Source organism: Geotrypetes seraphini, chromosome 8 (genome assembly GCF_902459505.1).
Source record: "Geotrypetes seraphini chromosome 8, aGeoSer1.1, whole genome shotgun sequence".
Taxonomy (NCBI): domain Eukaryota; kingdom Metazoa; phylum Chordata; class Amphibia; order Gymnophiona; family Dermophiidae; genus Geotrypetes; species Geotrypetes seraphini.
The window spans coordinates 67,289,744-67,309,302 of record NC_047091.1 but is presented as its reverse complement, the minus strand read 5'-3'; the positions used below and the strand labels follow the sequence as shown (position 1 = coordinate 67,309,302).

General features: G+C 45.0%; 1 protein-coding gene across 4 annotated transcripts in view; it reads left to right on the top strand.

The window, feature by feature from the left end:
* The window catches only part of DPF2 (double PHD fingers 2), a 123,307-nt gene that overhangs the window by 22,043 nt on the left and 81,705 nt on the right, over window positions 1-19,559 (top strand). For all 4 annotated transcript variants that reach the window (XM_033956107.1, XM_033956106.1, XM_033956104.1 and 1 more), the window contains exons 5-6: window positions 5,752-5,844; window positions 19,086-19,164. In XM_033956107.1, coding sequence (XP_033811998.1) covers window positions 5,752-5,844; window positions 19,086-19,164 — 172 coding nt within the window. The remainder of the gene's footprint in view (window positions 1-5,751; window positions 5,845-19,085; window positions 19,165-19,559) is intronic.

The following is a 19,559-nucleotide window of genomic DNA, read 5'->3' as shown; positions in this document are numbered from 1 at the left end:
GATGTTGGGTATAAGATTCATTTAGGGTGCGAATACCTGCGGCCATATCTTGAGGGTCGACCGAATTAGGAAGTTGGCGTAGGGTGGGGGGGGTGGGATCTTTACGTGGGATTAGGGCAGTATCGAGTGGGAGTTCGAATTCAATGAGGTGGTGGTCTGACCATGGGACAGGTGTGGAGGTGTAGGTTTGCTGGGGTTTTGTCGTTGGGTCTCTGAGGGTGAAGAGCAAGTCTAAGATGTTGCCTGCTGAGTGAGTGGGGGTGGTTATAGTTTGGTGGAATCCTAGGTCGGAGAGGGAGGAGAGGAAGTTGTCAATTTGTCCTGAGGTGTTGGGATAGTCTGGGAAATTGAAATCTCCTAGGATTATTATGTGTTTGTGTGAGATGGTTAGTTCAGTGATGAATTCGAGGAGGGTTTCTAGGGTATCTGCTGGGGAGTTGGGGGTTCTGTAGAGGAGTATGAGGGCGGTTTTTTGTTTGTGGCCTAAAGTGAATGCAATAGCTTCTAGGGAGGGAATGTTGATGGAGTTTATTAGTTTTGGTGTGGCGGAGGTTTTGATAATGGACGTCACTCCACCTCCTTTTCCAGAGGTACGTGAGCAGGTTAGAGCCTGGTAGCCTGGGGGACATAGTTCGCCTAGCGTTATCCCCTCGTTGTCTTGGAGCCAGGTTTCGGTGATCATGAGGGCGTCCCAAGTCTTGTCGCAAATGAGGTCATGTAGGAGGAAGGATTTGTTGTTGACTGATCTTGCATTGATGAGTGCCAATTTGAGTGTGTTGTGAGAGGGGGTTTGTGGAGAGGGAAGAATGGGGATGAGGTTGGCAGGGTTTCTGGAACGGCTTTTTTTAGGTTGTGGGGAGATATCCCCGTATCTGCCTTGGCCTGTAATAATGGGGATGGTAAAGTATAGTGTTGTAAGAAGTGTAGTGGAAGTGGTGGGAGTGGGAATGGGCGGGAGGGTGGTTTGTAAAGTGGTGGGGGGAGGGGCGGGGAAGGTGGTGGCCTGGATAGTTGGTGGCATGGCAAGAGGGGGGTATGGGGCGTTAGGAGGGAGGGATTCAGGGGGAACTCACTGTCAGGGGAAACTTGGTTTGGTTCTATTGGTGAGTTAAAGTTTGGTGGGAGTCAGTTTTATAGAATTAGATCAGGAGCTTGGAGCTGAAGTGTTATTATTGGGCAGTTGGAGGAGCAAGTAGAGGAGAGAGCTGGGAGACAGAAAAGGAAGGAGTCAGAGAGCAATCAGTTAAGTTAAAGAGGATTGAGTAAATTACTGTTACTAGTTATAGTAGTTGTGTAGGTCGTGTATGCTGTTATGCTAGTTAAAGAGCATGCAGTTTGTGTGAGGGATAATAGTGGTATTTAAACAAACAATAGAGGTCTGCTTTCCTGTGTCGGGAGGGGGGCGGAGCAGGGCTCCCACACTCCTCTCTCGATGCAGGGGCTGAAAAACGAAGGCAGGCACCTTCGATGAAGTTTTCTGTATTAAGGCTGTTTTCCTGTGTCGGGAGGGGGGCGGAGCAGGGCTCCCACACTCCTCTCTCGATGCAGGGGCTGAAAAACGAAGGTAGGCACCTCAGGAGAAGTTTCTGTTTTAAAGGCTGTTTTCCTGTGTCGGGAGGGGGGCGGAGCAGGGCTCCCACACTCCTCTCTCGATGCAGGGGCTGAAAAACGAAGGTAGGCACCTCAGGAGAAGTTTCTGTTTTAAAGGCTGTTTTCCTGTGTCGGGAGGGGGGCGGAGCAGGGCTCCCACACTCCTCTCTCGATGCAGGGGCTGAAAAACGAAGGTAGGCACCTCAGGAGAAGTTTCTGTTTTAAAGGCTGTTTTCCTGTGTCGGGAGGGGGGCGGAGCAGGGCTCCCACACTCCTCTCTCGATGCAGGGGCTGAAAAACGAAGGTAGGCACCTCAGGAGAAGTTTCTGTTTTAAAGGCTGTTTTCCTGTGTCGGGAGGGGGGCGGAGCAGGGCTCCCACACTCCTCTCTCGATGCAGGGGCTGAAAAACGAAGGTAGGCACCTCAGGAGAAGTTTCTGTTTTAAAGGCTGTTTTCCTGTGTCGGGAGGGGGGCGGAGCAGGGCTCCCACACTCCTCTCTCGATGCAGGGGCTGAAAAACGAAGGTAGGCACCTCAGGAGAAGTTTCTGTTTTAAAGGCTGTTTTCCTGTGTCGGGAGGGGGGCGGAGCAGGGCTCCCACACTCCTCTCTCGATGCAGGGGCTGAAAAACGAAGGTAGGCACCTCAGGAGAAGTTTCTGTTTTAAAGGCTGTTTTCCTGTGTCGGGAGGGGGGCGGAGCAGGGCTCCCACACTCCTCTCTCGACGCAGGGGCTGAAAAACGAAGGTAGGCACCTTCGATGAAGTTTTCTGTATTAAGGCTGTTTTCCTGTGTCGGGAGGGGGGCGGAGCAGGGCTCCCACACTCCTCTCTCGATGCAGGGGCTGAAAAACGAAGGTAGGCACCTCAGGAGAAGTTTCTGTTTTAAAGGCTGTATAAACCCTTCCCACACCAAGCATATACACTCTCTGTTGACCCTCTCCCCCTGAGACGGTAACATCTTACAATATTCCAGTAAGAGCATGTGATCCTACTCCGTACCCCAAACCACCCATAACTTCACACAAACATCCAAATCCAAAGTAAGCAAACACAGCAAAATACTAATATTGGTATGCCAATTAAATGTAAGCCTTGCTAAATTGAAAAACAAGGTAAATGCAAGCCTTACAAAATAAAGGCTTTGTCCTTTACCAGGATATTGAAACAAAGCATTAATTTACAACAAAAAATAAGAAAAATCAAACGCAGTCTCCAGGATGTCTGGTGCGGTACTCGGAGAGACACCCCCCCCCCCAGGAAAGAGACCTGGGACTACTGATCAACATCGGCGCAATGTGTGGCGATGGCGAAAAGGGCAAACAGAATGCTAGGAATGATTAAGAAGAGGATCACGAGCAGATCGGAGAAGGTTATCATGCCGCTGTACCGGGCCATGGTATGTCCCCACCTGGAATACTGCGTGAAGAAGGACATGATACTACTCGAAAGGGTCCAGAGAAGAGCAACTAAAATGGTTAAAAGGCTGGAGGAGCTGCCGTACAGTAAGAGATTGGAGAAATTGGGCCTCTTCTTCCTTGAAAAGCGGAGACTGAGTGGGGACATGATCGAAACAGTCAAATAATGAAGGGGATAGACTTAGTTGATAGAGACAGGTTGTTCACCCTCTCTAAGGTAGAGAGAACGAGAGGGCGCACTCTAGAGTTAAAAGGGGATTGATTCTGTACAAACGTAAGGAAGTTCTTCTTTATCCAGAGAGTGGTGGAAAACTGGAATGCTCTTCCGGAGGCTGTTATAGGAGAAAACACCCTCCAGGGATTCAAGATAAAGTTAGACAAGTTCCTGCTGAACCAGAAAGTATGCAGGTAAAGCTAGGCTCAGTTAAGGCACTGGTCTTTAAACCAAGGGCCGCCATGTGTGCGGACTGCTGGGCGCGATGGATCACTGGTCTGACCCAGCAGCGGTGATTCTTATGTTCTCCACAAGCATGCCCACAAAGGCACCACCAGGCCAGGTCCTCTTCACTACAGAACCCCCAGATATAGCCACCCTGACAAAAAAAGGCACCAAAAACTGTCCTTTAACAAAATAAACCAAGTCAAAGTGGAGAAGATGTAGTGGTCAGTATCGTTTTCATAAACTCCTTAGTCGCCTCCACCATGTCAAAAAAATCGGGGCTCTCCCTCAATGACAATCCTCAGCCTTGCAGGGTACAATAATGCACACGAGATTTTCCAGGCATGCAGTTTTGAACACAAAGGTAGAATAATCTTGAAAACATAATAATTTATGATTCTGGTATTCCAACGGTCAGCCTTTATGTAAGGCTTGCAACACTGCCTGCTTGTGGAGAAAATTAAACACTAGAACAATCGCAACTCTCGGATGAGCTTGGCCATCTTTCCGTGGGCCCAACCCGTGCACCCATTCCAGCTTCATATTAACCTCCGGTTGTAAAAGTTGATCAAACAAGTCCTCATCTAGTTCCTGGAGCTCCAGATTATGTCTGCGAGATCTATTCTCGTGGTCATCTAATTTCTGCTCCATAGAGTTGATCTGTTGTTGAAGTTTCCACTGGTCCGATACTGTGGAATTCAAAGTATTTTCCAGGTCCTCCATTTGTGCCAAGTGAGCGTCTATTTCCAAACCCATCGAGTCCAAATCAATTTTATCTTGCATCTGCTGCAATTTCTTGTCTAGGGCATCTTCCACTGTCGCCCGAATTTCCACTATTTCTGAAGTCCACACAGAGCTGATGGAAGGGCTGAGAGGCAATGCATGCTCCACCATCTTGGCGTCTCCGCCACACAGCTGCTCTTTCTCTCACTTCATTGATTTAGACGTCATCTGTTGGGATTTACAATCGACTCTCTAGCAGAGAAGAACAAGATGCTGTAAAACAATTAAATAGGAGCCGAATCCCAAGTCAAATGCAAAACAAGGGCTAGAACGGCGAGGAAACGGAGGAGCCGAGCAGATCAGCCTTTGCTCCTGCTCATGGTAATATGTGACTCCCCCTTATTTTTATGTTTTAAACAATGTTTGAATCCTGGTTTTCTTACGTTGAATAACACTTTGACTAAGTTGAACTAAACTTTGCCAAGATTTTGTCAATTTTGACAAAGGAATACTATAGCTGTCTGCATTGGCAGTTGAAAAGAAACTGACAGTTGGTGAAGACATTCTCAGGTGTGAACGGGGGAGCATGCTCTGGAGCAGCTTCTAGTTTTTGAGGTCTAAAACAAAGGACCGCAATGGCACTGTCAGATGGTGACATTACTCACATTGGCTGTTGTGATTCTGCTTGTCCATGGAGAATCCCTTAACCTGCAGAGAAGAAGTAGTATGACTATCTGGCATACATGTTGGTCAGGAGCACTAGTACTGTATAACAGGAATTGACCACATTATGTCCATCTACCCATTATACAATCTTACTGGGCTTTTACTCAGCCTCCAAGTAGTAGGGACTAACAGTAGATATTGCTGATTAAAGATTGAACCTTCTGGGATTGTGAGGAAACCATTTACAAACAGCACCCAGAAAGTCAAAGAAAACCATCTAGATTTAGTCTGTTACTTTTTTATCCAGACATGTTAAGCACACATTTAACTGGTTAGATGCAGTTGAGTATTTGACTAAATTTGTCCACACAGTTTGTACATCGAGACACAGATTGCTATTTGGTTGCATTTAGGAAGACAGACTGAGTCAAATTTAATGCTGATTAACTTATTATCAAGCTAAAGATGCAAAAGAAAACACAAACTGAATATGTCCATGATTCCTGTGGAACTAAATCTGTGTTTTATGGACAGTAGAGGGGAATTTTTCACCTGGTACATGATTAAAATTCAATTCTAGCTGCAAAAATCTTTTCAATATCAATACCTCTTATGTCTTTCAGTATTTATTACCTCAATAAAAGTGGTTATCTCCATTCAGCCACTGTTTGTTGTTTTTTTTTTTTTTTCTTACTGCTAATAATTTTGCCAGCTTAAGGCCGTTTCACCCTCCTGTTAGGTCCTCCTGTTAGGTCCTCCCTTCTAGGTCCATGATTTTTTAGCAGAACACAAAGTAAAAACTGTTAATTCTTAACCTGTAAAATGTGAGTGTTTGTATAAGATAGAAAGGGTGGCTGCATGTGGATGAGATGTTCCCACCTGTGTGTGTCTGCAGTAATATTTTGTTTTCTTCTAACAGCGCATCTTGGAGCCAGATGACTTCCTCGATGATCTGGATGATGAAGACTATGAAGAAGATACACCTAAGAGGCGAGGAAAGGGAAAGGCTAAGGTGAGATGGTGAAGGTTAAACTGAATTAGCACAGTCTATGGGTTTCTTTCAGAGTGAAATCTGCATTGCTACTAACTGCAGCATGTGGCCTTTGGTGGGGCAGGAGGGTGTGTGTGTAAAATTTGCACTATTGGCTGCTTCTTATGCTGTACCTGTTCTGTGCTGGCACATTGTGCGTGTATTTGTAAGGGAAGCCTGCAATGGATATGTGGCGGTGTGAAGTTTGCCTACGTGGCACCTCTAATGTTGGGGCAAGTGTGTGTGTGAGGAAAGGTTTCCAGGAAACAGACAAATTTAAGAACCAATTTACTGAGCATATAGATAGACATGGATTAATGGAAAAGTGTAAATTATGTTTAAACTTTGTATTAGTTTTTTTCTTTGATTACACTTTTCCCTCCCTATTGTTTTCCCTATATATGGTTCTCCTCTGTACTTTAGAACACTGAATTGTAGTTCTGTTCCCCCCTTACCTTGTGTATTAGTCAGTCTGTAAGTCTATTTGTTTGACTCATTATTTTAATTTTTAAATTGTATGTCTAATTAAAATGTTTATATTTTTATCAATTTTGTACCTCGCTTAGTAAAATTAAATAAGCGATTCATAAAATAAAACTTGAAACTATAATGACAGACTGGTCAGTATGATATATCTGGATCTTCAGAAGGCATTTGTTAAGGACCTTCATGAGAGATTTCTCAGGAAATCAAAAAGTCATGGGAAAGGAGGCAGTGGATTAGCATAGGACTGAATGATGATTCAACAGTGGTGATATTTAATATTCATGGTTGATCCAGAAAAGGGTAATCAAGTTTGAGATGTTGTTTTAAATGGTTAAATCAAAAATGGATTATGAAGAGCTGTAGAAGGATCTTTTTAATTCTGGTTGCCTTATCTCAAAAAAAGATTTAGTGGAACTGGAAAAGGTTCAGAGAAAGGAAACAAATGATAGGGGGCATAGAACATCTTCCTTATGTGGAAAAACAAACAGGTTAAAGCTTTACATCTTTGGAGAAAAAGAAATGGAATGATAGAAGTTCAGAAAATCATGAGTGGGATGGAAGTGATTAATAACTTTGGGCTGGTCCTGCCATTCCTATCTAATCTCCTAGGTGAAACCCCTCCCCCCAATAGTCCAGCATCTGTCCTTCACTAAACCCCTCACAGGTGTCCAGCATCTTATTCCTACTTGCTGTGTCCTTTCCTCCTTCTCCTTCCACTGTCGTTATCCAGCATCTTCTCCTATTCTGTCACTGTCACCACCACCAACAACCTACCTCCGTCCTCCATGCAGTACAGGGCCTTTGAGGAACTGCATGTACTCAGGTCTGCAGTAGCCTGCCGCCTCCGAGGCAGACTTAAGGTCAGAGGAGGTAAGATATGGACAGTCTTGAGGGTGCATAGGGTACTCAAAAGCTTTCTGTTGCTCTGGCTTATCTTGTGATCTTTGCTGGTAATCTGCTGCCTTAGGCAGATGTTTTGTGTTTCTAGTGGCAGATTTAGCCTTAAATAACAGTTATTTCCAGTGCAATAGGTGAGACATTCTAGACATGTGGGTTATCTCCTAATGGCCGCTTGCCATATGCAGAAAGAATCCACTCTAGATGTTTTTTTCTGTGACTCTCTACTACTTCACTGGGAACTCTAGCACCGACTTTAATTTTTCCCTTCTGCATGCGTGCCTGAAGGAGTGTTTTTGCTCTGCTCTCCCTTTTTTGTTGTTTTTTATTTGGTGTTGTCCCCTTTTCGAGATTCCTTTGTTATCAGAGTGACTCTTAAGCTGAGAACACACAGACTTCGATCTACAGTTGACAGGCCGATCCAAGTTGGTACCTTTTAGCCAGCCTGCATTGATTTCTTAGGAACTCAGGGCCATCCCTGTGTTTTTCCTCCTACTGCTGAGCAGAGGTTCAAGTGCAGGCTGTTAGGCATACCTAGAAGACTCAGCTGTGTCTCGCAGGGTGCCAGCTGCATTTTAATGCCTCCGCCTTTTCTTGCACCCTTTCTTGAGCTGGTCCGAAAGGGTGGAGATACAGTCAGACAGATAGCCAGAAGATCAGTGTTGAAAATGCATTCTACTTTCAGAGAGCTGAGGCAGACTGCAGCACATTTCCAGCACAGGTCACAGTGAGTAAGGTTGTCGCAGCCTATCAGGTGGATCGGGGGAATCTGAATTTGGCAGTTTTTTAGGATTCTGCATGTTCTCCCCCCCCACCTAAAAAAATCCTAAAATCGCCATTTTTGTGATTTACTTTATGTGAAAAATATCTCAATTTTGGTGTGAATTTCTTCTTTTTTTTTTAACTGTTTATTGGCAGTGGTGAAGAAACGCATACAGAATACCAACACATTGGAGTAGAGCCACTCTGTAAATATACAAGCAGGTCAAAAGAAATCAGCATTGCCAAACTGGGAACGGTTATGAATAATGAATAAAGAAGAAGTGCATAGCCCCAAGGCAAACAAAAGAGAATGCGACGTTCCTCACACACCATTTTTTGTTTAAGACGAACCCAGGCATATATGCTAGCTCCCAGACACCTAGCTCCCATCCGAGAGGGGCTTAGCCATCATTCATACTACACACTCACTCCCCCCAAGGGCTTTAGATTTGAGGTATCGGGCACTAGTCAAGAAGTGCCTCGCTGCCTCTCCTCATCATCCGATGAGCTATCAGGAAAAGAGGTCCAGAGAGCTATATAGCCTTTTCTATCCGGATGCATGGAAGCTCCATACACCCTGGTCTCAAAACTGGCCATCTCTCGCATATGTGCCTTCCAGTGATGTATGGGTGGGAATGTACAAGAACCGCCTCTAAGATATGGAAAGCCCTTGTTCGATTAATGGGCCCTGTGTTACCAGGAGTAAAGTCCCATAATCCCAATCCACTTCCCGACCCAAAACAGTGTCCAGTGTCTGCAAAACCCCCTTCCAAGTCTGTAGAATGGTGCATTCTAAAAAGGAATGAACATAGGTACCAGTGTGACATTTGCATTTGAGACAAATATCTTGGTCCCAGAGACCCATTTGTGCCCCCCCCTGTGCCGTGTAATGTAATATCTATGTAACACCTTGAATTGTGTTTTCTGAAGGTCTGCAATCTTCACGAAATCACATAGAGTAAGAAAAAGGTCTTCAAATTGAGCTTCTGAGAGAGCCAGGCCTAAATTGGTCTGCCATTTTTCCCATATCTGAAGTAGTGTAGGGACGCTTGGAATCTGTTTAAGGAGTACCCCCCCACCTGTGCAAAGTGAGCGCCCTGAGTCCAATAGTGGTGCTCCTGGACCTGAGGGAAGGACGGAAAGGTGCCAGGTGCCAATTGAGTCAAGTGCCACCACATTGTGCATCCCCGTGCTGTCCAATCATAAAATACAGAGCAGCCCCAGCCTGGAAGGAAATTGGAATTGTCTTCAAAATGCAAAAAAGGGGAAAAATCCGGACTAAGACCTTGTTGACGTCTCCACCATTGCCAGGCCTTGCGAAAGGGCGCCAGAAACTGGAATTTATCCCTATAATGGAGCGCTCTGTCCCCCTGAGCATGGAGCATATTGAAATATTTAAAGGGTGAATTCCAGCAAGCCATCCCAAGGGGAAGAAATCGATCCTTACCCGTGAAACTTTCATGTATCCATCTCATCAAGGCAGCCACGTTGTAAAGTCTAATATCTGGGACATTAAGTCCTCCCCTGGAAGGCTCTTGCGTTAATTTAAGCAGGCTAATGCGGGGCGCTTTCGCCCTCCATACAAAACGAGTAACTAGGGTTTTAAACCGGTGCTCATCCCTACTTAATAACCATACTGGTATAGTCTGCAAAGGATATAAGAGTTTCGGGAGCATCATCATTTTCACCAGAGCTACTCTTCCCATCAAAGAGATTGGGAGGTCCTTCCAAGCATTGCAGAGCTTCTCTATCCTGTCCAAATTCTGCACAACATTAATTTGGTAGATTACCCCAGGATTTGGACTGAGATAGATGCCCAGGTATCTCATAGGTTTCTGAGTGGACGGTATAGGTAGCTGCGCATGCCATGGTTCTGGTGGACCCCCTGCTTAGAAGCAGGAGTTCAGATTTCCCACAATTAACCAGCAGCCACAATATTTGTCCAAATGCCTGCACCACTGCTAGGGCCTCAGGTAGGTGCACAGGAGCTTGTTCAAGGTATAAAAGAATGTCATCCTCAAAAATTTTACATTCCGTACCCCCTATCAAAATACCCTGAATGGCGTATTCCTGGCTGATTTTTATAGCTAGGGGCTCCATGACCAATAAAAAAAAGCAGCGGAGACAGAGGTCATCCCTGTCGAGTGCCCCGCTCTAGAGAAAACTAGCTTTGAGATTGCCATTAACCAACAGCTTAGTATGGGGTCCCAAATACAAAGCTCGGATCCAACCCAGGAACATTCCTGTGATTCCATATTGGCCCAAAACCCAAAACAGGTACTCCCAGGAAATGCTATCAAAGGCCTTCTCCATGTCAAGGCCTGCTATGGCCGAAGTTCCGCCCCATTCCCTATGTGCATGCAATGTTCCTAAATCCTTGATGAGATTCATGGAGGCATAGCTTCCGGGGACGAAGCCCACCTGATCAGGGTGTACAATATCAGGCAACAGTTGGTTAAGTCAGCGAGCTAATGTAGTGGCCAGTTATTTCACATCCTTATTCAGGAGAGAGATAGGTCTAAAAGAACTAACCAATTTGTGGTCCTTACCAGGTTTCGGAAGAAGCACCACATAAGCCATATTCTCCCCGGGTGGACTCCCTGAGGACACCATGGAATTACACATAGCACACAATGGCTGGGAAACCAAATCTTGGAGGAAACGGTAGAACTCAGGGCCATACAGGTAACGTCCCGATGGACTGGAAGACGGCTAACGTCATTCCACTCCACAAAAAAGGCTCCAGGATGGAGATGGCAAATTACAGACCAGTGAGCCTCACATCAATAGTGAGCAAACTAATGGAAACCCTAATCAAACACCAATTGGACAGGATCATGGACGAGGAGAATCTACAGGATCCCCGCCAACATGGATTTACTAAAGGGAGATCCTGCCAATCCAACCTGATCAGCTTCTTTGACTGGGTGACGAAGAAGCTGGATGCTGGTGAGTCCCTGGACATCGTCTACCTGGATTTCAGCAAAGCATTTGACAGCGTACCACACCGTAGGTTGCTGAGCAAGATCAGTTCTTTAGGATTGGGCGACACATTGACCAAATGGGTTGGGAACTGGCTTGGAGGTAGGCTTCAGAGGGTAGTGGTGAATGGCACCCCCTCCGAAATGTCAGAGGTGATAAGTGGAGTGCCACAGGGCTCCGTCCTTGGCCCGATCTTGTTCAACATCTATATAAGAGACTTGTCAGAAAGACTCCGAGGTAGAATAACATTATTCGCCGATGATGCCAAACTAAGCAATGTAGTGAGCAAAAGCACAACAGACAAAAATTCAATGGCAGACGATATGATGCATGACCTACTTCTACTGGAGCGCTGGTCTAGGTCCTGGCAACTCAGTTTCAATATCAATATTATATCTATCAATCAATCAAGTAACTGAAGTTATTTAGTGAACACTCAGACCCACAGCTGAGGTCTCAGTGAAAAAATAAATTCCCTTGATAAATAAATTCCCTTTGGATAAATAAATTCCCTTGAGGCACAAGAAACTCAGTTTCAATGCCAAAAAATGCAAAGTCATGCACCTGGGGAGCCGAAATCCATGCAAGGTTTACATCCTAAATGGCGAGATCCTGACATGAACTGAAGCGGAAAGAGACTTAGGGGTGATTGTCAGGGAAGACATGAAATCTGCAAACCAAGTGGAGCAAGCTTCATCCAAAGCAAGGCAAATCATAGGCTGCATACGCAGGAGTTTCGTCAGCCGCAAACCGGAAGTCATTATGCCACTGTATAGATCCATGGTGAGACCGCACCTGGAGTACTGTGTGCAATTCTGGAGGCCGCATTACCGCAAGGATGTGCTGAGACTGGAATCGGTCCAGAGAATGGCCACCAGGATGGTCTCGGGACTCAAGGAGCTCCCATACGAGGAGCGGTTAGGGAAGTTGCAGCTCTACTCACTCGAGGAACGTAGAGAGAGGGGAGATATGATCGAGACATTCAAGTATCTCACGGGCCACATCGAGGTGGAAGAGGATATCTTCTTTTTCAAGGGTCCCGCGACAACAAGGGGGCATCCGTGGAAAATCAGGGGCGGGAAACTGCACGGTGACACTAGGAAGTTCTTCTTCACTGAAAGGGTGGTTGACCGCTGGAATAGTCTTCCAATCCAGGTTATTGAGGCCAGCAGCGTGCCAGATTTTAAGGCCAGATGGGATAGACATGTGGGATCTATCTGCAAAGATAAATAGGGAGGGTCATTAGAGTGGGCAGACTTGATGGGCTGTGGCCCTTATCTGCCGTCTATTTCTATGTTTCTATACCCATCAGGGCCGGGAGACTTGACCAGCTTCAAAGCCTTGATGCTAAGGGCAAGTTCCTTGGGCAACAAAGGATTGTTTAACAGGGCCTGTTGAGTCTCAGATAAGTGGGGTAATGAAATATTTTGAAAAAAAGAGGTAAGGTCATCATCCCCCCTCAATTCACATTTGGCATAAAGGAATTGGTAATAACTGACAAACTGTACCTGGATGTGGTCCACGCGGCCTAAGTCCATCGACATTAAGGGATATCACATTCAAGTCGGCCATCCCCAATGAGGAATGGAAAAGATATTATAGGCACCTGCATTCCTAATCGCTGGCATGGAGCCTCCCAGCCTATCTCCCCAGCAAGAAGAAAGATACCATGTGCTGCAGGGTGAATGGCACACACCCTCATCAGTCTCAAACAGAAAGGCCCTTTACCCCCCAGCCCCCATACATTTACACAACCATTCATACCCATTCTCTCCAATCTGCCTCCCCTCCCACCCTACCTCTCCCGAAACCCTAGTCCCAACATACACACTTTCTTCGTCCCAGTCGAGGCAGTGGACCATGCAGCCTCCCCGTATCTTCCCCCCCCCCCCCATCTGAGCTCCCAATATCCTCCTGGCATGAAAACATTAGTATGACCCCCAACCCAACATGAAACAAATCAGCAGCCTATGAGCACAGTAATGTCCATCTGGTGAGCCATTTGCAAATAGAAGATGTCCTGAGCTGTGCATACCCGGGCAGTGGCACGCTACTGCATCCCTAGAGTCCTTGCAAGTCCTAAGGCACAAATAAGTGTCTCGGGGAATATGCCTCCATCACAGGTCTAATAGGCAGTCGGTCTCCATTCCAAGTTGTGCTCAGCGCAGGCTCAGGCAAAAGTAGAAGAGGCACCTACTAGCCACCAAACTGTAAGGGCTGCATCGCACGCACCCACCAAGACCACTTAGTTTCTCCTCCCCTTATCCAACAGTAACTCTCTTCCCTTCCCTTTCCCTCCTCCCCTGTCCAGCAGTACCCCTTCTCCCTTCCCTCCCCATCCTTCCCTCTCCAGCAAATGTTTCCTCTTTTTAGCCTAGCGGCAGCTCTGTGTGCTTTTAACTTCGGCCAGCCTAGCAAAGGCCCCGAGGCTTCTTCATGAAACCGCAGCTAAACTACTGCTTAGGGGCAGCTGTGTGCCGAAGTTAAAAGCACACGCAGCTGCTGGTGTGGGGGTGGGAGACAAGATAAAGGCAGGAGGCATACGCGGCAGGAGTCCCAGCATACACGACGGCAGTAGGAAGTTGCAAGTCAACTGACGCTGGCATCGCAGCCTCTCTTCCTGCCTAGTGTGCAGCTTGTGGAGGGGACCCAAATCCTTCACGGACCGGCAATAAATATTGCAGACCGGCACCGGTCCGTGGCCCGGCGGTTGAAGAACACTGCCTCCTCAGCGACCCTGTATAAGGTAACAATGGACACAGAAATCGCAACCTCAGCAGTCATCTTTTTGACTCCTTTCTAGAGATCATTGCTAATATTTCCCTGCTTCTTCCTCTCAATCTCCCCATCTGAAGCAGAATAATCTACTTCTAACAATGTTGGACTCTCGTTCTCTCTACCTTGGAGAGGGTGAACAACCTGTCTTATCTACTAAGTCTATTGCCTGGAGGCCTTTGGTCAATTCTAAACCTCCACGACATCAAAAATTGAAAGTGACAATACACTTGGTAGTGTCCTTACTGGGTTCCGTGGATGACCGAGTTTATTAAAATTTGATATACTGCCTTAAAAATTGTCAGTGGTGTACATTTAAAAATATAAAATTAGGAACATACTATTAATACTTTGGGTAGATACATGGCAGACTGACCAATCGCTGCCTGGCTGGCCTAGAACTTCCTCTCCGATGTTAGAATTGACGTCAGGTGGGGAAGGTTAGTTAGCCCGGCGCTTCAGTGTCCTCTTTATGGCAGCGGCCTGTTCCCTGATGGCAGTGGCTTGGGGGAGGGCAGGAAGACAGAAAGACAGACAGGGAGGGGGGCATGGAGAGAGAAAGATGGAGACAGTCAGAAAGGGCATGTAGAGAGAAAGACAGACATACAGAAATAAAGGGGGGCAGGGAGACAGAAAGAAAGACTGAGAGAGAGAAAGAAAGAAAGGGGGATGAGGGCAGGGAGAGAGGAAGAAAAAGTTGGGAGAGGGAATGAGGTCTGGAAGAGGAAGCATATAGGAGGCTGAAAGAAGGAAAGAAACATTGGATGCACAGTCAGAAGAAGAAAGTGCAACCAGAGACTCATGAAATCACTAGACAACAAAGGTAGGAAAAATGATTTTATTTTCAATTTAGTGATCAAAATGTGTCCGTTTTGAGAATTTATATGTGCTGTCTATATTTTGCACTATGGCCCCCTTTTACTAAACTGCAATAGTGGTTTTTAGCGTAGGGAGCTTATGAGCATCGAGAGTAATGCAGGGCATTCAGTGCAGCTCCCTGCACTAAAAACTGCTATTGCGGTTTAGTAAAAAGGGAGGGGGGTATATTTGTCTATGTTTTGTATAGTTGTTACTGAGGTGACATTGCATAAAGTCAGCTGCCTTGACCTCTTTGAAAACCCGTGGAATATAAATGATAATTAACATTTTCTCTGCGTACAGTCTGCTTTGTGTTTTTAAAATATTTTATTGTTGGTAGATCATTTTGACTTGGCCATTTTAAAAGTAGCTCGCAAGCCCAAAAAGTGTGGGCACCCCTGATTTATAGGATAAGGAAGAGAAAAGAATGGCACAAAAGGGGAGGGAAGCTCTGCTCTTCCTTAATTATTATTTTTGGCATCCACATGTGAGAATATATACCTATTGTGCTCAAACATATGCTACAGGTAAGTATCTTTGTGATATGGAAGATACTTCCTATTGGGATCTTCTGCTGAGATAGGATGCTATGCTTGATAGGCATTTAGTCTGTCCCAGCATGGCTTTACTACTGCTGTCTTTGCAGCACTTGTTTGTGGTGGGATCAGGGCAGGATTAACCAATAGGCCAAGTAGGCACGTGCCTAGGGCCCAAAATGGTCAGGGGGGCCCGATGAAGGAGGGCATCGACATTGTTTTATCCAAACAGTGATGGGCCCCTCCAGCATTGATTGGCAACGTGGCCCCCCATCGATGGAAAGTAAGTCAAGCAAGCAACGTGGGTAAGAAAGGCAACAGGAACTGTAATTGTGTAAGCGGTGCTGCTTGCCCAAAGCTTCCCTCTGATGCAGCTTCCTGTTTCCGCCTGGACGCATGGTGGGGTGGGGCAGGGCAGTGGGCCCAGTGTATTTGTGTGCCTAGGGGTCCTCGACGAATTAATCCTGCCCTGGGTGGGATAATGTGTCTGTGAGGTGAGAGAAAATGGTGCTGCTGCTGTTGCCTTTGATGTACCTGGTCTGTCTAGGTGCATGATGCTCACGCTACACTTGCTTGTCAGTGTGGTTAGTATATAAATGTAAAAGAGTGCTGTTCTCTCTTTTTCTGAGCTTTCTCAGCCCATAAGGTTTCTGGGGAAATGTTTTTACAATGGAAGCCTACTTGATCGAGCTATTTGACTGGTGATATACTTTTAAGTTTACTTCCAGTGCAATAGATATGCCATTCTGGACTAGCGGATTATCTCCTGGCAACATAAAAAAAAAAAATATGTACAGAATACCATGTGTGGAAAACATGAGGGATCCGGTAAAACACTATTCTTTAATTTAGGAATATTGATCAGGTGAAGCTGTTTATCATCACAAAATTGTGTGTCTTTTAGTAATCATAATTACTGGACTTGCACAAATTGCCCTGTTCAAAAGTTCACATACTCTTAGTTCTTAATATTGTGTATTGCCCCCTTTTGCATCAATGGCAGCTTGCAGTCTGGTCTGTTAGTTGTAAATGAGGTCCTTTATTTTCTTATGTGGTAAAGCTGCCCATTCTTCTTGGTAAAAAGCCTCCAGATCTGTAAATTCTTTGGTTGCCTAGCAAGAACTGGATGTTTGAGTTCTCCTCAAAGTGGCTCAATGACGTTGAGATCAGGAGACTGTGATGGCAGCTCTAGAAGCGTCACTTTTTTTCTGCTGCAGCCACTGAAGGGTCAACTTGACCATACGTTTCAGATCATTATCATGTTGGAAAGTCCAAGTGCGTCCCATGTGCAGCTTCCTGGCTGATGAATGCAAATTCTCCAGTATTTTCTGATAAGACGCTGCATTCATGCTGCCATCAATTTTGACTAAATTTCCTGTGCTGCTATAGCTTGCACCCCTCCCCCCCAAACCCCAGCAGCACCACCTCCATGCTTCACGGTACGGATGGTGTACTTCTCTTCATAGGTCTCATCACTCCAAATAATTTGTTCCAGAAGTTTTGAGGCTTCTCTAGGTGCTGTTTGACGTATTGTAAGTGGGCTGTTTTGTGATGTTGAAGCAGCAAAGGCTTTTTTCTGGCAACTCGACCATGCAGCCCATTTTTGTTTGAGTATCTTCTTTGAGTCGTTTTAAAAGTAACTTAAAGCGTTTCCTTTTTAAAGGTACTTTTAATCTTTAAATTATGTTTAAATTTCATATTAGTCTCCTTCCAGGGTTCCACTTTTCCCTCCCTAATGTTCTTTCCTTCTATGGTTTTTCTCTGTACTTTAAAGCATTGAATTGTAGTTCTGTCCCTTTTTACCTTGTGTATTGATTTAGAACTGCAAGGTACAAGCGGAATAGAAGTTATTAATGTAATGTAATTAGTCTGTAAGTTGTTGGTCTAACCCCATCATTTTAAATGGTATGTCTAAATATATGCTTATATTTTTTATAAATTTTTAGTAAATCTAAGTAAACGTTCATCAAATTAAAATGAAACTTGAAACTTATTGTGCATGCTAAAACAACCTTACTACTTTGTTTCTGGGAAGCCTATATTTCAGTAGAAGTTTTCAGTAGAGAGTTTTTCTTTGAATCCCTACAGAGTTTCCTGACAGTTGTGTCTGAAATCTTTCCGACTTGTGTGGTTTAGTATTAACAGAACCCATAAATTTCAATTTCTTGATCAGAGTTTGAACAGTACTGATTGACATTTTCAAATCTTTGGATCTCTTTTTATATCCTTCTCCTGATTTGTAAAGTTGAAACTACTTTTTGCTCACCGATCCTTTGACAGTTCTTTTGCTTTCTCCATGCTTCAGTAACCATGAAAGTCAGTGTAGCCCTGGATGGAATGCTAGAAACTCAAGATTATTTAAACACAGACATTACAATTGTAAGCCCCTTTTTACTAACCGGCTGCTGGGAAGGAGGCATATAGCGGGTACCATAACAGAAGTGCGCTGGACAAAAACACACCAACAATCCCGTGCAGAATGTATGCGCACCAGATTAAAACAGTAACTTAGCTCTGTGAGGGAGAGTTGGGAGGTGGAACACTAAACTTACAAGTGTTTGCACTCCCATTGGGGGATGTGGGGGGGGAACCTCCTCCCACTACACTGAAAACTGCCGTTTTGCTAAGTTTTTTGGGGTACTCAGCAGTTTTAGTGTAGTGTGTGTGGGTTCCACCCCACATCCCCCCCAACGGAAGTGCAAACACTTGTAAGCTTACACCCCCCTTCAGAGCGCTAACAGTTACTGTTTTAATCCAGCGCATATACATTCGCACGATTGTCAACGCTTTTTTGTCCGGCGCAGGAATGACGGGTCACCATATAAAGTATTTCTTTAGAGTAGGGGCATGAGCCCAAGCTGTTGCAAGCACTCTTCCCACTGTCTCACTCCTCTGATAAAGCCAGACAACACCAGTATCTGAAAACTGAATTCTAACTTTTGTTTCTTCTTTTCCAATGGGAACAGAGGCATTCTCTTTAACAAAGTAGTGTCAGAACATGAAACTCTATTTACAGTCACTCTTGCACAATACTCCCTCCATAATCCATCTCCTGGAAAAGATCTTCTGTTTGGGATAGACCTTGATCTGGTGGAGCTCTCCCAATAGACAGATCTCCCGCTCAAAACATGAGCTTAAGATCCTCTGATGATGCCACTCATTTTTAATCCACTATTCAGAGAGATCCAAACACTGCTTGGGTCTCATATACTGCAAGCTTCCAGAAGTTGCCAGAACCCAAAGACTGGATTTCCAACTGTCTTCTGGAACACCCAGTCTGCGCATCCTCTACACTTTGTTTACCCTTTGCTCCCTTCATTACCTGTGCAGATCATGCTTTCTCATACCAAACATCTTTTCTGACAGGCAGCTCTAGGGACTGCAGCTTCACTAAATCCCTTTGCGCCTCAGATGTTAATTTAGGCAGCATGACAAGGGACACATACTCCCCCAAAATATGATTTTAACTTCACATTTCATTGTCGATGGAGAATTATGCAGAAATTCCTCCTATCTCCTGGTGCATAAATCTGCCCCAGGATCCACAATCAAAAAAGGCACAGATGTGAATACTTATCCTTCCTTGCCATCTCGACGTGTGTATGTTAACTTGAGTGTATATCATCAGCCTAAACTTTCAAGAGTATGCAAACTTTTGATCAGAACAATCTGTATGAGTTCAATTATCATAATGATTACTGAAGGACAAACACACAAGTCTGTGATGATAAATAGCTTCACCTGACCAATATTCCTAAATTAAAGACTAGTGTGTTGTAGGATAAATCATTTTCCACAAATAGTACACATTTTCCAAATTCTGCCAGAGGTGTGTGTATGAGCACAACTGTCCTTATCACTGGAAGACTGCATAGTTTCCACTGAAAGATCACTGCTGAAGTGGATTGTTTTTGTTTTACTCTTCAGGGTAAAGGTGTGGGCAGCACCCGTAAAAAACTAGATGCTGCTGCGTTGGAAGATCGTGATAAACCATATGCCTGCGACAGTGAGTCTCTTCGCTATTCCTTTTAAACGATATCTCTCTTCTCTGACTGTGTCCTCTTGCCTCTGAAGGGGAGCCTTGCATAGCACCAAATCATCAATATTTTGCAAGCTTTGTGCAGACAGAGCACTGTGTGCTGTTCCTGTTATCATTGCTGTGCTCCACTTATTGTTTGTGCTGGCTGTCAAAGGTGTGTAGTCATTGTGTTGCACAGCACTGTGAGAAAAGTCAGCATATACATTCTTTGTTTGGAGAACTCAGTCTATATTTCAGTTCACGGCAGCAATGTTCATGTTAAATATTAAAAGAAAAAGAAATTGTCCTAATGATTTTATCACTTAGTGTGTCTCGCTTACCACTGTATTCCTCAAAGGAAGTCCAACTAACAGGATCTTTTC